At 37.0% G+C, this 22,723-nt stretch overlaps 1 protein-coding gene across 3 annotated transcripts in view; it reads left to right on the top strand.

The window, feature by feature from the left end:
- LOC106100050 (longitudinals lacking protein, isoforms H/M/V-like) overlaps positions 1–20,270 on the top strand; it is an 84,562-nt gene extending 64,292 nt beyond the window's left edge. For 2 of the 3 annotated variants that reach the window (XM_013278786.1, XM_013278785.1), the window contains 15 exons: positions 3,557–3,668; positions 9,275–9,428; positions 9,981–10,083; positions 11,046–11,303; positions 12,153–12,225; positions 13,195–13,272; positions 14,176–14,203; positions 14,946–15,096; positions 15,695–15,796; positions 16,458–16,582; positions 17,497–17,621; positions 18,220–18,374; positions 19,192–19,292; positions 19,620–19,716; positions 20,098–20,270. In XM_013278786.1, the coding sequence (XP_013134240.1) occupies positions 3,557–3,668; positions 9,275–9,428; positions 9,981–10,083; positions 11,046–11,303; positions 12,153–12,225; positions 13,195–13,272; positions 14,176–14,203; positions 14,946–15,096; positions 15,695–15,796; positions 16,458–16,582; positions 17,497–17,621; positions 18,220–18,374; positions 19,192–19,292; positions 19,620–19,716; positions 20,098–20,255 (1,820 nt within the window). In that variant the 3' untranslated portion in view covers positions 20,256–20,270. The remainder of the gene's footprint in view (positions 1–3,556; positions 3,669–9,274; positions 9,429–9,980; positions 10,084–11,045; positions 11,304–12,152; positions 12,226–13,194; positions 13,273–14,175; positions 14,204–14,945; positions 15,097–15,694; positions 15,797–16,457; positions 16,583–17,496; positions 17,622–18,219; positions 18,375–19,191; positions 19,293–19,619; positions 19,717–20,097) is intronic. The other variant, XM_013278787.1, reaches the window with a different exon arrangement.
- The last annotated feature ends 2,453 nt before the right edge of the window (positions 20,271–22,723 follow it).

Below are 22,723 nucleotides of genomic sequence, written 5' to 3'. Positions count from 1 at the left end.
TATTAGTAATATTAGTATCGATTTACCTTTTTCACACGATCACACCCTCCATTAAATTGGGTTTATGTTTTTAATCAACTATATCAGAGATATAAAACCCTAATTTAGTAATTTTGTTTTATTTTTAACGTGTGAACTTATCGACATGCAACTCGCAACGACAGAAGGAATTCCTTAAGTTCTCTCTGATGGCAGCGCCCTCTTTGACCTATTTCCCAAAAAATGTACTCAATTCGACTGTATTTTGTTTAAGTACGCGATATTAAAGTGTATTAGTGTGTGTACTTCTATTTATTATGTGAACGAACTGTCGCCCGTACGTCACGCAGTTTTGACAGCACGGAATTAAAAAAGTAGCCGATATGCCCGTCTATGTCACCTACCCTTGAAAGTCAGGTTGAAATCGGCCCAGCCGTTTCGTAGATTACCCGGAACAATCTGGAAGAATACAGCCTACTTAGGGCCTGTCCCACCACTGGATGATAGAGGCTCAGATAGCTTAAGAATGTCACTGTCAGATAAGGTAACAAAACCCGATATTTCCATCACATATCTTAAATGGATTGTTAGCAGACAATTTGCAAGAATTTGGTAGGACTGACTGTTTTATTCCGCGCGAATTGCGGGAAGTTGCTTATAAAAAAAAATGTCTTATAGTTGTAAATAACGGCTTTGAAATAGAACTAGATAAAGATATAATAGGTGCGCCGTCAACAAGGTCAGCGTATAAAGTGTCTGCAATCATGTTTATGCCACTCCTTGCGTATGAATAACCGAGTCAGTTTAGAGCACCCTTGACTAAACTCTCGCACAACTGTTGTGCGATTGTCGATTGTTTCGCCAATACTTTAATTGAAAATCGAGTAGTTTGCGCCTCTAATAAGCTCAAAGAAATCAAAGCGATAATAAACAGTTATGCGACAGTTTAGTCAAAGTTGTGCGCGTTTTTATTCATATAGCTGTTGCCTGTCTTAGAAGTAATGTAACTCTGTGTCATCTCATCATCTCCCCTGCCTTATTCTACTTCCTTAGGGTCGGCGCGCCGGGTTTTCGTCCTCCAAAAAACTCTATCATTCGTCAGCTCAGTCATTCCCTTCTTGATCATGTCACCTTTTACGCAATACAACCATCTCTCTGTGTCAGATATCATAAGGAACGGCTTAGTTCCTGCATACTGAGCTGGCTACCTTTTGTCACAATTGTGTTTTCTTTAGAATAAGTCTTTTTATTTAATTTTTTTTTGTGGCAATAAATACATATTCATTCATTCATTCATTACTCATCCAGACCCATTCAGCCGTTTTTAAACCGTGCTAACATTCATCTAAATCAGAGGTACCCAATTTTACATTTTGTGGTTCACGATGGGACCCAAAGCATTTAGTGTATAGCTGTGGACCTCTAATCGTCCCTCTATACCAATTTAGGAGTCACTGATCTAAACTCTCGCATAAAATTTACGACTAGCTGTTGCCCGCGACTACAACAGCGTGGAATCAAGGGTGGATTCAGCTTTGGCGCCAGGAGGGTCTCATAGTCGTGATCAAGTCAAGATCTTGACGGAACAGGTCAGGGGGGGCTCATGACCCCCATGCCCCGCGTGGATCCGCGTTGCGTGAAATAAAAAGTTAATAATAAAAGCGTTTATTCAGATAATTACTGATACATTATATTAATTAATTAAATTTTATTATCACTTTTTTTCGTTTTGTTTGATTTGTTATTTATTATCTGTGTGTCCTAGTTTGACATAGGCCACTTAGAAATTCTCCCATTTTCTTCTTTTTTTTTCAGAATAAAAAGGAATAAAACGTTACTATCCAATAAATCAGCATTCAGTTTTAAACAGATCAAGACTTGACAGATAAAAAAACTTAACGCAATATTTTAAACAGGTGTTATTGTGAAGACTCGCCGTTATAAAGATTATATTAATGAAGAAATTTGTATATTATAAGTTAAACTTTCGCTCCCACGAGAAAAATATCGAAAAGACATCGAAATTAAGATAAAAAAAGTCCGAAAACGTAGTGAAAATAATCATTTATACAGATAAAAGATAATAAAGCACAATCAAATGTTGGGGCTCGAAAAGATACATTTTGAGGTTATGTTTGACCTTTTTCAATTAGCAAAAAGCGTGGGAAATCAATCTTTAGAACGGATGTGATGTTCACAAACGATCTTATTATAAGAAAAATCCAATTTCTTATCTAAAATGTTAACTCGGAATGTTTATTTAAACAAACTTGTATAGTCTGAACACGGGTCAGGTGAGAGGGACTTGTCGCGGTTACTTTTGTCGGAAAACATATATATTTTATAGTTTGTCTAAATAAGATATATTAGTTTGACAATTCATTTCAAATTTAGTAGGGATGGGTTGTGTAAAATCAGTCAAGAATCTTATCGATTTTCGATTTTTATTCTTATAGAAGTTGGAATCGATAGATTCATCGTCATAACATATGAAATAAAAAAATGTTTTCTCAAATTAGTAACGACCTGCACAACCATTACAAATAATGAGAGTAAATAAATGTTTATTACTACTACAGCCGTACGTAATCGAATTGGATTTCGCTATTATTGTCATCGCTAAATTCTCTACACTACAATCAATACTAGAATCGTCCTCTAAATTAGTTAATAAAAAAAAATGATTTTAGTCGAGTTCGATAATTATTTAAACCGAATATCGATAGTTCATAATTGTTCGCTGTGTGTTTGTTACACTACGATACCTGTCTATTAAGTACAGCATTTCCTTCATACAAATTTAATTCGATACGTCATATGCGTCATTTATCAAACTAATCTATCTTATTTAGACAAACAAGACGCTTTTTTTTACTGAATTGCCACTGCCTTAAAAAAGCATTTATAGACAGAAAATTAATACAAGTGGAAACTAACGGTTTTACTCTTTACATTCACCTAGTCATGTTGACCGCACCTAGGCTAGATAAGATCTAAATAAACTAAAAACTGGATTACGTTTTTTCATACGTTCAGATTACCGTACGTAGTTCTTACAAGTCTAGATTAATAGTCTAGACTTGTTATTAATTGCATCGTTACTTTAATGTATTTTTTTAAATGTCAATTAAGTGAGGTGTTAAATATTTTGTACGAAGTCTATTAAAATCCTAAATGTTATAAGTGTAAATGATTTATATATACCGGCTTTTGCCCGCAACTCCGCGTGGATTAAAAGAACAAAAGTAGGACATGTGTTTTTCCAGACTATGCTCTACATCTGTGCCAAATTTTATCGAGATCGGTTCAGCAGTTTTGACTACAAACTCTAACAGACATCCGTGTAAATTTTCGCATTTGTAATATTAGTACGATAGTTACGCCATCTATTTTCTTTAAAGTGACACTAATGTTTCAAACTGAATTATTATCAGATCTCGATGTCACTACCGCCGCCTACACACATATATAATTTAAACTCCAACTATTCAATTTAACAGAGGTGTGTAGCCGGCTTAATTGTCTAAATTTGCGTTTAAAATCCTTATAATAACTTAGCATAAATTTCTATTTTCAGAGCGGTTCTGCGACGTGACCCTGTACTGTTCACCGAGTTTTGCGACGCAAGTGTCCAACAAGGACACCGTAGAACCTGAGAATATACGCGGCGTGTCTCTTAGAGCACATAGGTAAGAACAGACAATAACTAACAGTAGCCTGAGTTCTCTGGCTATCAGACTCTATGTTTGGTTTACACGAAGACTGATAGATGGCGCTAATCTTAAATTGTAAACGCATCTCAATATTTTTTTAAATAGTCGATTTTTTTTTTATAACATAAGGTGGCAAACGAGCAAGCGGCCACCTGAATCCGCCAAAATGGCGAAGCGACCGCTGCCCATAGACATCAGCGATCGCAGATTTTACCTACCCTTATCCGACGGAGGAGGAGACGCACATAAAGAGGATAATGCCCCTTCCTATGCATCTCCTCCACCATCAATTCCACTTCCCCTTTCCATCCTCTCCTTATAAGAAAAGGGTGGTAAAGACTTAAACTGGACTTAAATTAGACCTCCGGCACCACACTCATCAGACGAAACACGGAATTGCTTCCATTTCACGCCTGTCTTCTGTGTGGTCGTGGTACTACACCGCGCGTGCCGGGCCCATTCGTGCTAAGATGTTAAAGCGGGCACTACCACTGTTAAAAATTTGGCAGTCGGTTGATAATCCAACCAATGTATAAAATGTGTCTTGTAATTTAAAAAAAAATTGAAAAAGACATGGTACAGTTGAACAAAATCGACGAATACCGGGATTCGAACCATCGACCGCAAGATCGGTAGTCCGTACCCCAAACCAATCTTTTTAAGTTCAGACATCGTATCTGCGTACAAAACGCTTATAGACGCCAACGAGTATCGCTTACCGTCGCAACTGCAGTCAAAGTGTGAGGCAAAGAAACTACACCACTTATGCTCTTCAAATTGAGCGCACAAACAAATAATAGTAGAACATTTTAATGAATAACCTAGCTTCAGTTCCAAAGATCGGGCATACACTTTTCACTAATCTATCGCACAACTGTTTAGTCGCATTGTGATTCCTGTCAGCTTATATGAATGTGCACACACTACTCTATTTTTCTTTGTTCAACTAAACAATCGACAACAGTTGTGCGATAGTTTGATCAAGTTTTGCGCCCGCTCTAAGCGGTTTGTTTGACGTTGACTTATATTAACTATAATTATAAATGCGAAAGTTTAGGTGGATGGACGGATGGATGGATAGATGGATGGATGGATGGATGTTTGTTAGCGTTTGTAGCCTAAACGGCTGAACGGATATCCATGAAATTTGGCACAGGTTTAGAGCATAGTCTGGAAGAACACATAGGCTACTTTTTATCCCGGGAATAGTTACGGTTTCCGTGGTATTCATTAATTTAGTTTTTGAATGTTTACTCGATCATTCTGCAACGGTTTAACATATCTTATTGAAATTTGTCACAGATATAAAACAAAGTCTGGAGTACACATGGGATAAGCTTCATCCCCGAGAAATGTCCGCTTCCCGAGGGATACGTAGCTTTTTGTAATATATATATATATATAGTTTGTATGTTTTCTAATACCACGCAGACGAACGTGGTGGAACGACCAACAGCTCGTTAACTATAAAAGCCTCTTAGAAAGTCGTTAAAGAAATCCGGTGAACCAGTAATGGTGTTAAGTATTAAAAATATTAATTCATCCAACGATCGCGTTAATCGTCACATAATCTAATCAAAGCTCCAATTTATTGCGAATTTATCTATATTATTATGGCTTAGAGAAATTATTATGTTCACATAATGTACCTGTCCGCTATAAAAAGTTATAAAATTTTTGGGTAACATGAAATTTAACTACCATTTTACGAGCGGACGCTTCGTATACGCACATAAATGTCTCATAGTACGGCCACTAAAGTTCCTGATTAGCATCGAACTTAATCATTGATTTAATGTTTTAATATGAGAACTCAACACTAGGGCATAGGGTTGCCACTTCTATCATACTAATAATGCGAAAGTTTAGATGGACATAGACCGTGGCCACGGGCACGTTTTCGCTTACGTCCGTGACCGAGCCCTTTAGCCCATTTTTTTTTCCGAAGTGGAATGCGTTACGCATACTCCGTGCCTCGGGGCAGACACGTAAGTTATGTGGGATTCTCCCCCCATAGTGGAGGACATACCTCCCTAAACCCCTTCGTTCCCTCCTAGGCAATATGTGAGGCGCCACGGGATCGCTTTCGCTTGCCACCGCGACGCCCCACTGACCGCCCCGGGAAGAGGCCCTCGATGCGTCCCAATAGCGCCCCTCGGAAGACAGCACCTTTCAATGTAGGCTCGGAGACCCCGTCTCGCCCGCTGGTGCCGCCAGGATCGCACGTTCGAAGTCGTGCTTCCATGCCCCCGACCACGAGAGCTGCAAGAAGGGCGGGATAAACCGGCACCCAACTCACAGCCCCCGCGGCCCACCTCCTCCGACCACGTGAGCTGCGAGAGGACAGGGCAAAACCATATCCATCCCACAGCCCCCACGGCCCACCTCCTCTGGCCACGAGGGCTGCAAGATGGCAGGATAAACCCGCAACAACTCACAGCCCCCGCGGCCCCCCTCCCCCCAAAACTGCTGGCCGCATGGGCCGGCAGTGCCCAGGAGGCGCGCTCAGGTTGGGTGCCTGAGCGCGACCTCCCCACTAGACCGGCGTCATGCCAGCCGGTTGGCCAACCGGCGTGAACTGCCCCGCTAAGCCGGCCATGGTTCCTCTTGGCTTCACCGTGGTCCGGAGACCCTCGACGTACCAGGCTACTGAGCCCCACCGCCACGACAAGGCGGGAACCGTTGGTGGGGCCCTTTAGCCCTTAAGCTAAGTTAGACCAACCTTAGTAAAACACCCCACCACTGCTTTACGTTCAAATTCATTCAACTAAATTTCTTCCCAGATCCATCCATCACGATGTTTTCCTTAAAGATGAGAAATAAGCCGACTTCACAGAGCTCTCGTGGTAGCCCTGCAAGGGCCGGTTCTACCACAGTTTAAACTGCGCATGTTATAGACCTGTTAACGAGTGTCTCCGATGACCAATTAAATTAACTAAGCAATTCACGGAATAGTTTTCCAAACTGGTTTATGTGGGTGGTACTGTTTTACGTTAAACAATGGATTAAATTATATCGAACATGCCCCACAAAAAGCATGAGGGGGACAGCTCACCTGTACCTACCTACCTGTATGACATAAAAACTTCAAATTCTCAAATAATAATAAAGAATTTTGCTGTTGGTTTAGACTTTTAGTAACTATAAGCTTGATTGATAATATTGGCTTGTAGTTTCCCTTTTTTCGCAGAGCGCATTTTTCCAGGGGCATTTAATAATAAAAGAATTATTCCTTTTTTAACGTAAGGTTGCAAACGAGCGCGTGGCCACCTGAATCCGCCAAACTGTCGAAGAGACCGCTGCCCAGACATCCGCAATCGCAGATGCCTTGCCTACCTTTAATCGAAGGAGGATTAGACGCACATAAAGATGATATTTCCCCTTCCTATGCGTCTCCTGCACCGTCAAATTCACGTTCCCTTTCTATCCTTCTCTTGTAAGAAAAAGGGCGGGGAAGGAAAAGAGGCTAATCTTGGGTCTCCGGCACCACACTCAACAAAACAGGAAATTGCTCTCACTTCACGCCCGTCTTCTGTGTGGTATTCAAAAATCTTACTAATATTATAGCGAAAGTTTAGATGGATGGATGGATGCATGGATGGATGGATGGATAGATGGATGTTTGTTAGCGTTTGTAGCCTAAACGGCTGAACGGATCTCCATGAAATTTGGCACAGGTTTAGAGCATAGTCTAGAAGAACACATAGGCTACTTTTTACTCCGGTATAACTTACGGTTCCCGTGGGAATTATTAATTTAGTTTTTTAATGTTTACTCGATCATTCTGCAACGGTTCAACATATCTTATTGAAATTTGGCACAGATGTAAAACAAAGTCTGGAGTATACATGGGATAAGCTTCATCCCCGAGGTGTCCGGTTCCCGAGGGATACGTAGCTTTTTGTTATTTATATAGTTCGTATGTTTTCTAATACCACGCGGACGAAGTCGCGGGCAACGGCTCGTATACTATAATTGCTGCCATCCTACATAACAAAATAGTGTGTTTACGCTTTATTATATTTGGGGGAACCACTGTCGCTTTAGTTCTGTTAGTCCTACTTAAGCATATACTAACATACTGTATACCGTAAAAGATTTAGAAATAAAACTATTTTTAACGGAGACATGGGTATTGATAAAATATGTCCAGAAAAAGACTAGAAAAAAATGACATCAACAATGTGTTCTAATTTTAAATTCTTCTTCTTTTCTAATGGATTGAGACCTCAAAACGTAAAAACTCCTTGAACACATATGATTCAGTAAAGACAAGTTCAGATCGAAAAGTAACTTGTGACATTGTAGGGAGCGCTAGTTGGCTATTGTAATTTAGTGTCATTTATGTCTATCGGGTCAGATAATTTTGTCGGTCTACTAAGTCACTTTTAACAGATATTTTTGTTGGTACGCAAAGAGTTTCAAATATATAGAGTGGACATACTTGACACAAGCCTACTCTATATGCCTATTCACTTGTTATAGTATATTTCACACTATCTGTTCCCGTGCGGCTTCATCCGCATGAAATTATGCAAATTTTATTTTATTTTTTACATATGTCAAAATGATATGACATGACAAAGCATTCTTACTTCCTTGATGTTGGTAGCTTGTGGCTTATGGTCCCTTTTCCACATTAAGTTGCTTATCCAATCTATTTACCCCCGAAGTCTAATAGCGTGAAAAAATATAGCCTAAAGCGTGACGTAAGTGAAGGAGTATTTTTTTAAGAAAAAAATATTTAAAAATATGCAGTAATTGCTGACATCTTACGCCACAAAGTAGTGTGTGTTTACGCTTTATTATAATAGCGGTACTGTTTAGTTTATTTTATAACTAAAGATGGACCTTTTCATTTTGTAAAATGTTTTATAACATGTTAATACAGACACGAGGTGGCACTAAACTTGACAACTGACAACCTTTCAGAGAAAGAACTGGTAAAAAAATTGCCTCGTCTATATATTATTTAAATGTCTTTGTTAGTAGGTTTCTTTAAAGACAGAATAGATTTTATTAATGTGTTCTTTCCATGCGACGGATATCGGTTAATTGTCAACATAAATCAAACTGACACTGGTATTAACTGAAGGTCGATAATTCAACGCTAGTTTATAGCCGTTCAGTAACACTTGAGGTCCATTAGAGACCTACATGTGAGGTTACAATACGTAGGCGGCCATGTGTGTCAATACGTGTTGAATACTTCTGTACTAACTAGCTGTTCCCGTGCGGATTCATCCGCATGAAATAATGAAAATTTTATTTTATTGTTTACATTTGTCAAATTATTAATAGCAAATGTCAAAATGGCATGACAAACCTTAGCAATCTTTCTTCCTTGATGTTGGCAGCAACTTATGGTCTCTTTCCCACATTAGGGTTTTTATCCAAAATATTTACCCCTAGGTTTAAAGGCGTTAAAATATATAGCGTAAAGCATGACGTAGTGTAGGGGTTTTTATTAAAAAAGTAATTATTAAAAAATATGCTCTAATTGCTGACTTGTTAGTCGTCAAAGTGTGTGTTTACGATTTATTATAAGAGTATATATATATGAGGTTACAACTGTGTTACAGAGTGGTGCTAGCAGCATGCTCAGAACTGCTGGCGGCTCTGCTGGGCGCCCATGAGGCGCATGGGGAGCCAGTCCTGGTAATAGATGGAGCGGAGCCTCGGCATCTACGAGCACTGCTCGACTACATGTATACTGGGGAAATGAGTGTACATCACGTAAGTCTATCTCGTTAAAGAATTTGGATAAGGATTAATATTGAAACCAAAGAACGCCGCAAATAATGTGCGGCTTTTAATTCATTTTGTAAACAAAAAGTGGTTATTGTAAGAAAACCGTTAAAGATAGATATATGCTATTGCTGACTTTTCTGTAGAACCTTTTGAGATCTACAATTTTTTCATATATCATTTTTGTATACCTCTAACGGTTTAGGCAGCGTAAGCTGAGAGAAGTTAAAACATTGTGATTTTTTAACGCCGTGGTCCAGAAATATGCTGTTTATTAATAGTTCCTAAAAATTAGCAAAAATGAAATATAGCCTATGTTACTCTCAGATAAATTACCTTTCTAATGGTGAATTAATTTTTAAAATCGGCCCAGTAGTTTTTGAGTTATTTCGATACATACAAAAATACACATCTTTCCTCTTTATAATATTAGTATTATAAGAATTCATAAAGAAAAAAAAAAGAGGGCAGCTCAGAGTTGCTCATAAAAAAAATGGTCTACCCTAGTTAGCCACTGTGACATCATTAACGTGTTTCCAGTCGCAGTTGGCGAGTCTTCTTAAGACCGCAGAGGAGTTGAGGATCAAAGGTCTGACGCATCTACGGGTAAATAACAACGGTGAACCGCCCGACTGTGAAACTGGTGAGTGCCTTCTAGAACACCCTAGAATTACCTCTTTTTACCACTGGTCTATCACTTTCTGGTACAAAATTCGATATTTTTAACACGATAAAAAAATGAGATGTTGTCTGTTCAATGATTTGTAGACTAAATATGTTTCAAAGATGTCATAGCAAACTTTTACTAGAGGAAGTTTGGAGTAGCCCCAGTGGTTGAGAAAATAAGGCGTAAAAGGTTAGAGTGGTATGGGCATGTTATGAGAAGGGATGAATCGCATGTAACAAGACGGACGTTAGTTATGACTGTGGAGGTACACCGGTAGAGGTAGACCTAGAAAGAGATGGATGGATTGCGTGAAAGGTGACATGATCAAAAAGGGAGTGATGACTGAGATGACGGATGATAGAGTGCTTTGGAGGACGAAAGCACGGTGCGCCGACCCTACGGGAGTAGAATAAGGCAGGGGAGATGATATTTCATAGCAAACAAAAAAAATAAAGGGTCATTTAAAAAAATGTTCTCTATCGAGATATTTGTATCTTGAAGCTCACTTCATACCGGTATACCTAATAATGGCGCAAACTGATGAATACGGTGACGAAGTTAAGGTAATTGTGGAGACGAAAGATGATGAGAAATTAAAAAAAATTATAGCCTATGTTACTCAGTGATAACGTAGCTTTTTAATGGTGAAAGAATTTTTGAAATCGTCCCAATAGTTTTTAAGTTATTTCAATACATACAAAAATACAAATCTCTCCTCTTTATAATATTAGTATGGATTATGAATTATTGTCAAATTTCTTGTAATAGGCGACCACTACTTGAATTTGTTTAAAGAGAGAACCGATCGCTGCCCTAACAATTCCAAACGCGTTACCTTCCTTGATTGACAGAGAAAGGGACACAAACAAAGAGGACGGTTAAAATATATTATGAAAAATGTAATACCTAAATCCCCTAAAAAAAAACTTTTTTTACAGGCGTAATCACGACTACAACTGTCACCCAAGATACAGACAAACAGACAGAAAAGACCAGCGTGGAAAGACGCACGCCGGAGTCCAGACCGGAGAGACCGATCGAATCTAGACCTGAGAGACCGACCGAGTCCAGACCTGAGAGACCGACAGACACCAGAACGGAGACAGCTGACAGGTTTCAGAGTAAACGGGATACGGAGACGAGCGTTACTGAGAGTAATAAAGAATCTAAACCAACGGAGAAATTTAATATAAACGGTAAGTTTTTGCCCGACTCAGGAGGGCATTTTATGTCTATGATAACCAATAGATTGAAAATAGTAAAATTTAAAGGAAATACCAAAGAATATACTTAACAACATCAACATAAATATAACATAGATTAATAAATATTTAAGACAATAAGGGCCTGTCCCACTAAATTGAAAATTGTCTAATCGTATCTAACAATCTAACGTGTAAAAGTGATGGAAATATCGGATTTTTTACCTTATAACAGTGACGTCATTTAAGCTATCTGAGCCTCTAGCAGCCAGTGGGACAGGCCATTAAACTTAAGTTAATTTACATCTGACCCTGTGTGCGTAAATTAAACTAAATTATGACAGCTCTCTAACCACTGTCAATGTCAAAATGTCAAGATTGTTTTTGTACAGTAGCTGTCTTGTCAATTTTTTGTCATTTTCTATGCACATAATTTGTAAATCGACAAAAGTAGATTTCCAAATTTCGTATCGAAGGCAGCGTTTAACCTGGTCAAAGATCTTTGTATGTCTATAAGTCATTTAGTAAAAGTAATCTGTTTGTTTAATTAATTGTCTTTGTTTAAGATTGGTAGGTTGATTGGATTATTCCCAACCGTCACCCCGCTCTGTCCCCACTAAATATAAAACGTTTCATCCGTCCCATTTTTTAGTCCCACTATCACCAATGTGACAGATGGAACCGTTATGAAATAAAATGAGTTCCAACCGTCCTCGTCGCAAAATGGGACGTATTGAACTTTATTCTCATTTGTTCCCACGCGGGGACAGTGAGGTGACGGTTGGGAATAAAATAAAATCCGGTTGATTAAATTTAATTAACATTTAACTTTTGTTACCTTAGGAGGACCTCCGCCATTAATAAAGTTGCCGTTGATAGAAAAAACGAGTCCATTGAAAAGAGAAACTTCGGATACGTAAGATATCTTACTTTTTTTTTTACAATTTAAGTTGGCAAACTTGCAAGCGGCCCCCTGAATCCACCGAAATGGAAAGCGACCGCTGCACAAAGACATCTGCAATTGCAGACGCGTTGCCTACCCTTCATTGACGGAGGACACGCACATAAAGAGGACATTTCCCCTTCCTATGCGTCTCCTCCACTGTTAAATCCACATTTACTTCCCATCCTTTCCTCTTAAGAGAAGGGTGGAAAGGGAAAGGGATAAAATTAGGCCTCCGGCACCACTCATCAGACTGTACGCGGAATTACTTCCACTTCACGCCTGTTTTCTGTGTGGTCGTGGTATTATTGGGGGCGAGCCGGCCCTGCAGTGCGAAGATGATAAAGCGGGCTCTACCACTGTTAAAATATTTACCACTTTTACTAATATTATAAATTTAGCATGGATGGATGTTCGAGCTTGTAATAAGGACAAACATTCATCTTTCAAAATACCCGCAATTATAACATAAATAATCTTACTAAGATAAAAGCGGAGGTATGGATGGATGGATGTAGCCTAAACTGTTAAGCAGATCTACTAAAAGTCATAGATGTAGAGGATAGTCTGGAAAACATAGACTACTTTTTGATTGTTTAACTCCACGCGATCGGAGTCGCGGAAAAAGGCTAGTAAAATATATTTGAAATTAAGGAGAAGGGTATGGATTGGGCAGAAAAGATATAACACGTTCCTTTGCTACTCAAGTCGGATATTTAGCTAAATATACTGCTATACTAATGATGAAAGGGGAAAAATTTGTATTTTTGTATGTATTGAAATAACTCAAAAACTACTGGAACTATTTCAAATTCTTGCATTTAAAAAACCATCGTTATCAATTAGAAACATAGGTTGTATTTTTTCATGTTTTTAAGTTCCACGCGGACGAAGTCGCGAGCAACAGCTAGTGACTAATAAAGTGTTTTTATTTGATTTCAGTGAAAGTCCAAGTCCTAAAAGAAAACGACTTACCAGTGGAACTGAGAATACGGATGAAGAGGCTCTTACACCTAAAACGTAAGTAACTATACTATTATAATAAAGCGTAAACACACACTTCTTTGTTGCCTAAGATGTCAGCAATAACACCATATTTATGAATAATTCCTTTTTTAATAAAAAGCCATACACTTACGTCACGCTTTAGGCTATACATTTTCACGCAATTAAACTTAGGGGTAAATATTTTGGATAAAAACCCTAATGTGGGAAAGAGACCGTAAGTTGCTGCCAACATCAATGAAGCAAGGTTGTCATCATGCAATGTCATTTTGACATTTGTAATTGATAATTTGACAAATGTAAACAATAAAATAAAATTTTCATAATTTCATGCAGATGAAGCCGCACGGGAACAGCTAGTTTATTAATATACAGGATGTTCGAATAACGTCACTATGTATATACATATTTCTTGCTCGAGAATAATCCAATTCCTTGGGACTTCAAAGTTTTTTTAACCATAACATTTGTTAAAATACACCTTTTTGTAGAATAGCTCCCTGTAATAGAATCTACAGTGTGTTTGAAAATTCGAATACCAAAATAATATTCAAACATAATTTTGCAACCTCCTGTACAGTCACTGTCAATTATAATTCGAGGTGATACACGAGCAAGATGTCACTTAAATTCGCCAAAATAGCGAAGCGACTTCGCTCATATATATGTTTTTTCATAATTGCTTTGCTTACCTTTAATTGTCAGAAGAGGGGACACAGAATATTGCTTCTATCTAAGCCCCCCCCTTCTGGTAAACTGGTCTTCCCTTATATAACTTTAAACTGTCGTGGTTTTTACAAATATAATGTTCGTAAGATACGGGTTTCTTACCACGATTGAATTGTTTTGGTCTTCCCTTTCTTGCTGAAAGATAAAAACGCTTATAAAAACTAAATATTTGAAATAATATTTTTACAGGGAACAAGAATGGCAGCATGGGAATTTGGTAAGCATTTAAACCTAAATACATCGACAATAACCAATTCATTATGTAACTTTGTCTAATCTTTAAAGTTTTACGGTAACATACAAATATATAAGAAATATGGACAGGGAGAGAGGAGACAGGGAACTTTTTTTATGCCAATAGATGTCATTAATACTTCATACTAATATTATAAATGAAAAAGTTTAGATGGATGTTTGTTAGAGTTTGTAGCCTAAACGGCTGAATGGATTTCGTGGAAAATTGGTATAGATGTAAACGATAGTCTGGAAGAACACACAGGCTACTTTTTATCCCGGGAATAGTTACGGTTTCCGTGGGATTCATTAATTTAGTTTTTTAATGTTTATTCGATCATTCTGCAACGGTTCTACATATCTTATTGAAATTTTGCACAGATATAAAATAAAGTGTTCCCCGAGAAATGTCCGGTTCCCGAGGGATACGTAGCTTTTTGTTATTTATATAATTCGTATGTTTTCTAATACCACACGGACGAAATCGCAGGCAACAGCTAGTAAATAATGAAGTATGCAGAATTATAGTCATTTTAACCTAGAACCGGTCTGAAAATCTTTCAATTGAAATTATTTTCAGGATTTGCTTTTATGTTTTTTTTTTTTCTAGAAGGAAAACTTTAAATGGCTATACTGAACATTTAACCAAATAGCATTTCATCCATCGATATTATCTCTAGTCTATATATTTCATATATGTCTTTAAAAAATCTGTTTAACTATAGGATATAACCGCGGAGCGTGTAGTGAGTTGGGGCGCGGGTGAGAGCGGGGAGTGGTCGCGCGAGGGGTCCGACGACGACTGGGCGGACGCGCCCGCGGACATCGGCTCATTCCTCAGCACCAGTCTTCGTGTGGACGGCGACAATAGTGCTGGTGAGACGCTCCAGCTAGAACATAACTCTAAACGGCGAAAACATAACTTTAAATTGCCAAAACATCTGTTAAAATGGCTAAAACATAACTTAAAATTACTAAAACATATGCTAAAATGGCTAAAACATAATTTAAATACTAATAATACATATTAAAATGGTAGAAACATAATTTTAAAAGGTTATAACGTATAAAAATGGTTTTCCCTGAAGATACAAAATAAATAGTATCAATAATTTCAAAAAGATTAGCATAACTACTTAACTAAATGGTTTCCACATAACTTAAAATAACTGTAACATTTTAAAATGGTTAGAACATAACTTTAAATGGCTATATTTATTTTATTTTTGATTCTATAACATCATTTAAAATATTTAAATGTGACTTGAAATGGATAGAACATATTTTAACATGGTTTAAACATAATGTGTTGTCTTTATAGACTCAAATGTGAAACTAAGAAATACAACTTTCTTTAAAAAAATCATATCTTTTGGTTGTCACGTGACATTTCATTTTTCATAGATCCCAAATATTATTGAATACACTAATTTAAAAGTAATTAGGATATTATTAACTTGGTATTGTGTGACAGATGACTCCGAGGACAGCACGGTGCACACCGGGTGCAGCTCCGCCGCCACCGCCGCCACCGCCGGTCCTGCGGGGCCCGCCGGTGAGCCATTCACTCTTATACGTAAGTCGCACACGAAACACCATTCATTGTAAAATACACCAAAAAAACTATATTATTCCCTTGAAAATTAGGTAAATTGTGGTTACAGTAAGGTAAATAGTAAATATTTAATACAGGATGTCCGGGAAAACGTGTGGACAATCAGATTCCTTGGTCGAAAACATGATTTGACACAAGTTACCTCTATCAAAGTTGCTTCGTATGGACGCTAGAGGGCTCTAAAGTTTTCTACATACATTTATTGAAATATCTCGAAATTCATTAAATAAATTTTACCCATTTTGTAACTATAGTTTTTGGTTTAAACTATGCCTTTTTGTGGAACAAAATTTTGTTATTTTGTCACCAGGGGACTCGAAAACTCGAACGTCAAAACAATTTTTATTCATAATTTTGTAACAGCCTGTATAGTCACCGTCATTTTTTTCCATAGACAAAATAGAAAAAATAGATGTTAAAATAATGATATGTTAAAATTCGAGCTTAACTGCGGGACTAAATCGACTTTTAATATAGCGTATATCCCATTCGCGATTTTTTTTATCTCACCAATCACCCTATATACAGAAACCTCCATCATCCAAAACATTCATTACATTCATGATAGTAAATTTTTTATCAAATGTAACTCACTGTAACTAACTAAGGTACATTTTTACAGCAAATCCGAACCCTACGGGCAAAAGTAAACAAATCGATCCTCGCTTCACGGATGTCATCAAATTGAATGATTATCTTCAACACGGTAGACGGCCGCAGTTCTGGGAGGAGAGTTATGTCAAAAAGGTGAGTTCAGTAGTCTCTAATTCCACTTGGCATCTGTTATTCCATCTGTCATATATTATACCATCTGGAATTAAATGATCCATGTGTTTTACTATTTCTATTATCCTGTGTTTTATGTATATTCTCTTATCTATCATCTTTTATTTAATCTGGCATTTAATTATTTTCTATTCCAACTGGCATGTCTCACTCTAAATAGCATAATTTGCTCCATTTGGGTTATCAAACTCCACATGGTATCTATAAATTCTTCTGGAATTTGTAACTCCCAATGGCACCTTTATATTCATCTAGCATCTCTAACACCACCTGGCATTTTATACTTTATCTGGCTATTTGTATCCCATCTGGCATTTTATATTCCACCTGGCATCTTATATCCCACCTGGCATCTTATATCCCACCTGGTATATTATACTCCATCTGGTATCTAATACTCTACCTGGAATCTAATGCGCCACCTGGCATCTTATATTCCATCTGGTATTTTAAATTCCACCTGGTATTTTAAATTCCACCTAGCATCTTAAATTCCACCTGGCATCTTATATTCCACCTGGTATTTTAAATTCCACCTGGTATTTTAAATTCCACCTAGCATCTTAAATTCCACCTGGCATCTTATATCCCACCTGGCATCTTATATCCCACCTGGTATATTATACTCCATCTGGTATCTAATACTCTACCTGGAATCTTATGCGCCACCTGGCATCTTATATTCCATCTGGCATTTTAAATTCCACCTAGCATCTTAAATTCCACCTGGCATCTTATATCCCACCTGGTATCTTATACTTCATCTGGCATCTAATACTCTACCGGGCATCGTATGCGCCACCCGGCATCTTAAATTCCACCTGGAACCTAACATGTCATGTATTCCACGTGTTGTCAATTGTCGCCACCGGCAGGTGATGGAGGCGGTGCGGCTGAAGGAGCTGGAGATGAAGCACGCGGCGGAGCTGCTCGGCGTCAGCTACGGCACGCTGTACGGCCGCTACCGGGACGTGTATGGCTGCATTAACAGGCCCTACCGGTAACTCACTATACCACACTTATACTGTCGCCTCTTACTGTTGTAGGGTTTTCAAAAATATTATTCCTGCATATATTAGATGTATTCCCGTTAAAGTCTCGTCAAAGGGCCGTAAAAGTTTTGTCAAAAACTGTCCAATTCTCCATACTTAATATAATAAAAAAGAGAGATTTATATTTTTATGCGAGCAACAGGTAGTAAATGATACTAGCTGTTGCCCGCGACTTTGTCCGCGTGGTATTAGAAAACATACGAACTATATAAATAAGAAAAAGCTACGTATCCCTCGAGAACCAGACATTTTTCGGACCTTACTCCATGTGTACTTCAGACTTTGTTTTATATCTGTGCCAAATTTCAATAAGATATGTTGAACCGTTGCAGAATGATCGAGTAAACATTAAAAAACTAAATAATTGAATCCCACGGGAACCGTAACAATCTCGGGATAAAAAGTAGCCTATGTGTTCTTCCAGAATATGCTCTAAACCTGTGTCAAATTTCATGTAGATCCGTTCAGCCGTTTAGGCTACAAACGCTAACAAACATCCATCCATGGTATTTCGCATTTATATAATATTAATATGATATGTGTCAGTGTGTGCAGCAGCCGCGAGCTGTGGCACGCGGGCCCCGCGGACGTGCTGGAGCGGCTGCAGCGCGGCGAGGTGACGCGCGACGCGGCCGCGCTGGCGCTCGGCGTCGCGCCCGCCAACCTCGCCGCGTACGTGCTCGACCTCGCCGCTGACAAAGGTACTCACCCCATACACCCCACACTCTCCTCCATAAAGGTACCTACTGGCAAAGGTACCCTCAGGTAAAAGTACTAATAAAGATACCCTCAGGTAAAGGTACTAAAAAAGGTACCCTCTGACAAAGGTACTAATAAAGGTACCCTCTGACGAAGGTACCGTCAGATAAAGGTACTAATAAAGGTACCCTCAGATAAAGGTACTAATAAAGATGCCCTCTGGCGAAGGTACCCTCAGATAAAGGTACTAATAAAGGTACCTCCTGACAAAGGTTTCAATAAAGGTACCCACTGGAAAAAGCACCCTCAGATAAAGTTACCCATTAGCAAAGATATACTCAGATAGAGGAACTAATAAAGGCACCTACTGGCAACTGTACTGATAAAGGTACCCTCAGATAAAGGAACCAATAAAGGTACCTACTGGCAAAAGTACTGACAAAAGTACCCTATGACAATGGTACCCTCAGATAAAGGTACCGATAAATGTACCTCCTGACAAAGGAACCCTATGACAAAGGTACTCCCGAATAATGGTACTAATAAAGATACCCGCTGGAAAAGGTACCCTCAGATAAAAGTACTGTTAGAGGTACCCCTCTGACAAAGGTACTCCCAACATACATACACCCCCTTACACCCCATCACCATTACTTTTATTTGTGTATTTGAATTTTAACATTATAAATATAAACACCGAGTTTCTCGCATGTAGAAGTCTCAGTCGTCTTTTTAAATCGGAAAATAGAGGATTTTTATTTATTTAGCTTTGTCACTTATCCATGTTCGACTATATGTAGCTAATAAACTATATTCTAGAATTTGAGCCAATACCGATAGAAATGGACTCGACAGTCAAGATGCGCACACGCACAGTCAGCGCCGCGCACAAGCCGCGCAAGTCGCCGCACACCGACAAGGTAAACACCCCCAATAAGTCCCTAATATTAACCCACAAAATGTTACACTCCCCTAACATTAACCCACAAAATGTTACACTCCCCCTAACATTAACCCACATAATGTTACACTCCCCTAACAACCTACAAAATGTTACACTCCTCCTAACATTAACCCACAAATATTACACTCCCCCCAACATTAACCCACAAATATTACACTCCCCCTAACATTAACCCACAAATATTACACTCCCCCCAACATTAACCCACAAATATTACACTCCCCCTTACGTTATCAAACATCAAAATTTTTGCATTTATATTAAAAAAATCCTATTGTTACAGAGTAAAAAGTTATTGGGTAATATGACAGATGAGGACAGCGGCCCGGGGGTCACGAGTCCGCATGACAAATGTCAATATGCCGCACAACCTGCCACCAGTAAGTATATAATATATGACTACACGCGTGGAATTAACAAAAAATAATAAAAATGTAGCCTATGTCACTCACTGATAACGTAGCTTTTTAATGGTGAAAGAATTTTTGAACTCGGCTCAGTAGTTTTTGAGTTATTTCAATAAAAAATATATAAATCTTTCTTCTTAATAATATCAGTATGGACGACCATATACTAAGTTCAATAGCGGGAAAATATATAGCCTAAAATGTCGTAGGGCTTTTTATTTGACATTTTTTTTATCTATATAAAAATATTGTTAACTTATAGGCTTTTAATAGTATCAATCTAATTTACTGAGAAATTTTAAAAAATCAGTGATCTAATTATCGTAAGTTTTAACTGTAAAAACGCTTTTTCAGGTGGTAAATGGCCTTCAATCCGTGTGGCATCGATAGAGTCCCTCCGCGAGGGCTCCGCGTCCGGCGCGGGCGCTGCGCCCTCGCCCTCCGCCCTCATGCGCACGCGCCCCGACCTCACTATAGTGGCGGCGCGCCGCAGGGAGGACGACACATCCTAAGACAACAAAAAAACACCTAAAACTATCTTAAAGACCCCATACAAATTTTAGTGCACCCCCCAAAAGTGTCTCGAAGACCCCATACAAATATTGTTTTCAGACAACCTCCCATATTTCTTAAAATTGTGACCCCCAAAATGTCTAGTAAATCCCTATAAAATAGTTTTAGTTCAATCCCTAAATATCTTTAAGCTGTGACCCCCAAAGTGTCTTTCGTAAACCCTATAAATTACAATTAGTTACTACGCTCTGAACTTTCATTTAAGTTCTGACCCAAGTCTCAAAGACCCCATACAAAAAAATTGTTTCAGTGAACTCCCTATATGTTACTTTATGTTGTGACCCCCAAAGTGTCTTATAAATACCATATTGAACAATAAGTTTCAGTAAATCCTGTGGACATCTTTAAGTTGTGACCCCTCAAGTGTCTAAAACCCCATGCAAAAAAAATATTACAGTAAACTCGATGTATATTTCTCTATGTTGTGACCCCCAAAGTTTAATGTAGACCCCATACATAGACATTTACAGTGAACTCTTCATTTCTTCAAGTTGTGACCCCCAAAGTGTTGTAGACTCCGTACACCATACTTTGAATTGTACACCCTAAATATTTCTTCAAATAGTGACCCCCTAGGGGGTCTGTTTTGATTTTTTCACGTCTTTGAATAGTTACAAAGTGTTTTTTGTGTTAAAAATAATGTTATAAGTGAGGTAACGCCAGCGGTGAAGCTATACGCTATCTGAAGTATATATTTCCTAATGTACATAATGTAACAGACCAAAATCTATTGATAAGTATAGTTACTGCATATAATAAATAAAATATAATTTATTTCATTATAAAATATAGCTAAAGTCAATAAATATGTTGAATTTAATGTTTTTATCATTTTTTTTTGTAATAATAGATATTTATGAATGATTTCTTTTATAAATCATTTATATATTAATTTTGAAATAAACTATATTATATTTTATTATATTTAGTTACTATTTATATTTTTATTAGTAAAATCATGTCCTATGACTGATATATAACTAAGTAAATAACTAAAATGTATAAAAAATATGTAATTCCATTATAGTTTCTAAAAAAAAGATGATATTTTAATATAATCAAGAATATATGAAACTTAGGCGTGTAATCGAAATAATTTTTAGGTTATATTTGTATTTTATATGGAAACCGTCGCTTAGTATAGAAAAATATATCTCCATTTGTTCCTCTGACGTTCATATTTCTGATAAAATTTAGGTTTTTAATGTTATTTTTTTAATTAAGTTTATATTTTTAGTTAGGTCCAAATTAAAAATAAAATATAAACACGTAAACGTCAGATTCAAACATGGCGGCCATCTTGTAATGATTTTGCTAAAAAAAAAATGTTAGCCAAAGTGATGTGACTTCTGTCTGTATTTTTTCGGTATTTTTTGGAGTTTATGAAGTTATCGTAAAAACGGTTTTGGATTTAGGTTTTTTTTTGAAACAAGAAATGAGTTATTGTAAATGTTTCTTACTAAATCATAAAAAAAAAGTTTTTTTTGACGTATAGACAAAATTACAGACGTTTTATAAAAAAATAAATTTATATGAACTAGAAATTATTAGTTTGTTTGAAAGATAAAATTTATTTGAAATCAAATATAAAAAAAACATAATTTTTATGTTTTTGGGTTCTAAATGTTGATTTTGTAGTTAAGTTTAGAAAATCAATTTAAATAACTTAGTTAAATCAATAGTTAAGTTTCATGAGATTTTTTGTTTTTCAATTTAAAATCAGAAAAATCAAGATAAAACGAAACTTTAAAAGACAATTTTTTTACACATTATATAAATATATTTCAATTAAGATTAAATTAAAAATGTATAAAAAAAATACTTTAAAATATTTTAAGCAGAAATCGGAAATTACGATTTTTTTCATATGTAAATTTTTTTTTTTTCAATTTTAAAATTCATTTTGATTTTTGACTTTAGTTATTTTATGAAAATTATGAAATAAATTGCAGTGATTTTGTAAATAAAAATATATTTTAACAAGATTATTTTAAAATAACGAATTTTATATTCGGTTACTGAAACGAGATTTAAAATATGTAACAGCGTTATCGGTGAGAGTCAAAATGGCGGGTGTACCATCGCGAATTAAATTATACCACTTACTAAAAAAATGTACCTAAAATGTACTAATTAGTACCTCGCTCAAAAAAAATTGTACCATATCTAGAAGGTTATTATAACGAAATTAAGTTACAGCCGCTATATTGACGTCAATATGGCGGGTGTGCTATTTTTTATTTTTATTTTGGCCATTGTTTATAACATATGGCTATACCAAATAAATTGTACCTAAATAGTACCTCAAAAAAAAATTATACACACTTAATATAGTAGATAGTTTTCGAGAAATAAAACAATCAAAAGTCTTGCTTAGTAACGTTATTTATATTTTACTCGCTTTCGC

The sequence above is a fragment of the Papilio polytes genome, unplaced genomic scaffold (genome assembly GCF_000836215.1).
Source record: "Papilio polytes unplaced genomic scaffold, Ppol_1.0 DF824080.1, whole genome shotgun sequence".
Lineage (NCBI taxonomy): Eukaryota > Metazoa > Arthropoda > Insecta > Lepidoptera > Papilionidae > Papilio > Papilio polytes.
Note: the sequence above shows the minus strand (reverse complement) of the source record. Positions and strands in the feature narration are given on the sequence as shown.